At 47.7% G+C, this 2,373-nt stretch overlaps 1 protein-coding gene across 1 annotated transcript; it reads right to left on the reverse strand.

Moving 5' to 3' along the window:
- Positions 1 to 568: 568 nt before the first annotated feature.
- On the reverse strand, positions 569 to 790 carry LACBIDRAFT_302653 (uncharacterized protein; the record flags this gene model as incomplete). Its single annotated transcript, XM_001883575.1, has 1 exon — positions 569 to 790. The coding sequence occupies one exon, from the start codon at positions 788 to 790 to the stop codon at positions 569 to 571; it is 222 nt and encodes a 73-aa protein (XP_001883610.1).
- Between the last annotated feature and the right edge of the window lie 1,583 nt (positions 791 to 2,373).

A 2,373-nucleotide genomic window follows, 5' to 3' on the forward strand; every position in this document is an offset into this window, starting at 1 on the left:
CGGAGCTATGACATGGGGAGAACATGTATATAATTGACTAAATACACTGTAGTACTACATGAGGGGGGTGGGGGGAGCACTCGCACTTCCTTGTTGCTGTCCGTTGTCAGCCGTCGCCATTCTTTGCTAGTGTTTAAAGGTTCAGTCCATAGGACCGCAAAAAACCGGTGGACCGAACTGAACCGGTCTATGGTCCAGTCTTTTTTTCGGTTGCAGTTGCCCCAATTTGGGGTTGGTCCGGTTGCCGGTTGCCTCATTTCGAAAATATATTAAAACCGTTCAAAGACCGGTTTTAATCAATTGCAACCGGTTAAACGGTCACGTGCGTTACATACCCTTGTAACCACATTTATTACCTTTTATTGGGTTTTTGTTTCATCAAAAACGGTTAAGAATTGAGAAAGATATAACCAAATCCATATTTCACCCGAGTCTCTACGAGATGTAATTCGGTTTCAGTCATAGCTATGTCAAATCTTCATTAAATCTCTTCGAAATTAGTAGAATGACGGGTATTTACATGCTTTACTATTTCATATAACCCGTTTATTTTTCAGAGTAATAATAGTCAAGATACAAATGGTTTATATTGGTATAATAAATTATACGCAAAAAAACCGGTCTGGATCGGTCTGAACCGGCTCCATAGACCGAAATAGACCGGTCCTAAGTGGTTCGGTTCGGTTCCCTCAATATCTGGGTCGGTCCTAGACCGGTTGCGGTCCACGGTTGCGCGTTTTGGGGGCAAAAAACCGGACTGAACTGAACTTGCGAACACTATTCTTTGCATTGTCCTCCGTCATCCGTCATTGCTGCCATGTCACGTCATCGTCATCCACCTATCTCCATCGTCATTGCGTGGCCGTTGTCGTGCGCTTGTCATTGCCAAAAGCGGCAGAGGGCGAGGGAAGTCTTCTCCATGCGCTGTCGACGTAGCAGGCGCTCGTTGTTGTTGTTGTGGTTGGTGTGAGGTGGGTGTGAGAGTTGACGACAGTCGTGCATGGCAGGTGTTTGTTGTTGCCATTGTGGTTGGTGGTGTGGGTGGTGGTGGCCGTAGGTGATGTCTGGCAGGGGGGGGGGCGTCGTTGTGGAGGATGATGTGGCGCGCCGTGGCCATGGGTGTCGTTGCTGAGCCTCCAGCGTGTGAGGTGGTGGTCGATGTGTGAGCATACGGGTCGTTTAGCCCATCGGGGGTGCTCACGATGCAAAGTGGTCGTCACAAAGGGTGGTGATGGTAACAGGGAGGGTGGTGGTAGGAGGAGGAAAGTTGTGTTTGGTTATGAGTTGTGTTTGTGTTTTGTGTTTGGTTATGAGTTCCGGTTGAGACCGGTTAGACCGGTTTTTTGTCGGTCTTCATGGTCTTCAAATTTCCGAAATTGTGAGAGACCAAAGACTGGACCGCGGTTGCGGTCTTCGATGGTCCTGGGAATTTCCGGTCTTGGGCAGTCTTGGTTCAGTCCAGTCTCAGTCTTTTTTCAGTCTTGAGACTGGACTTCCAAGCACTAATCTCCATTCACTGCTAAATTTGCCGTCACCGCCCTCCTTGGGATTGCACTACGGTATAACGACCGAACTAGGATGGTTTACGATGTGAGTGAATTCTCGGACTGCTCGGAGTGTAATAACGGGACAAACTGGTAGATCGAGACTAAAACCCAGGTAGGAACATAAGGAGACCAATTTACGGAAATTGGGAACCTTGTCAAGAAACCTTCCTACTGCGGACGATGCTCCTATCTCACAGGGGGGCTTTGTAACGGCATGCTAGTATACTCTACTTCCCTTCTTGTGTAACCTAGGACCATCATATTTACCCATGTTTACTCTGTATATGTAGCTCCAGGTACATAATAATAAACTCACTTTGCAACCACATCATATATTACATGTGGATGGAGTCACCCCTTTTCTGTACAGCTAGGCAGCCTTATGCCTCCCCTCCAGGATACAAGAGTCCTGCGCCGGGTGACCACGCCCCAATTCCTGGGTCACAGGATAATCTCAACGTGGTGACGCCTTGCGGCACCACGTTACTTTCTCTCTCTCACGTACCCCGGATATTCTCTGCCGCTATCTCGCACTCACGCCTTCGTCGAGAAGTCCCAATTCGCCCTTCGGTTTCACACTCACTGACAGTTGCTTCCACATGTTTTGTACCTGGAAGGAGTTCTGTCAATTGTACTGGGACTAAGTATCTGGCTATTATCTGACATGTAGAATTTGCATAGAATACTAAATTTGATGTATAAGGTCTCTTGTTGCCATTTCATAGCCTTTTCTTCCTTCAGAGCATTGTGTGTGGCCACCCAGTCATGAATTTAGGCTTTACAGGGCCGATCAAGGGGGTGTCGGGATATAAAAAAAAGACCTAGG

Source organism: Laccaria bicolor, genomic scaffold (assembly GCF_000143565.1).
Source record: "Laccaria bicolor S238N-H82 LACBIscaffold_21 genomic scaffold, whole genome shotgun sequence".
Taxonomy (NCBI): Eukaryota; Fungi; Basidiomycota; class Agaricomycetes; order Agaricales; family Hydnangiaceae; genus Laccaria; species Laccaria bicolor.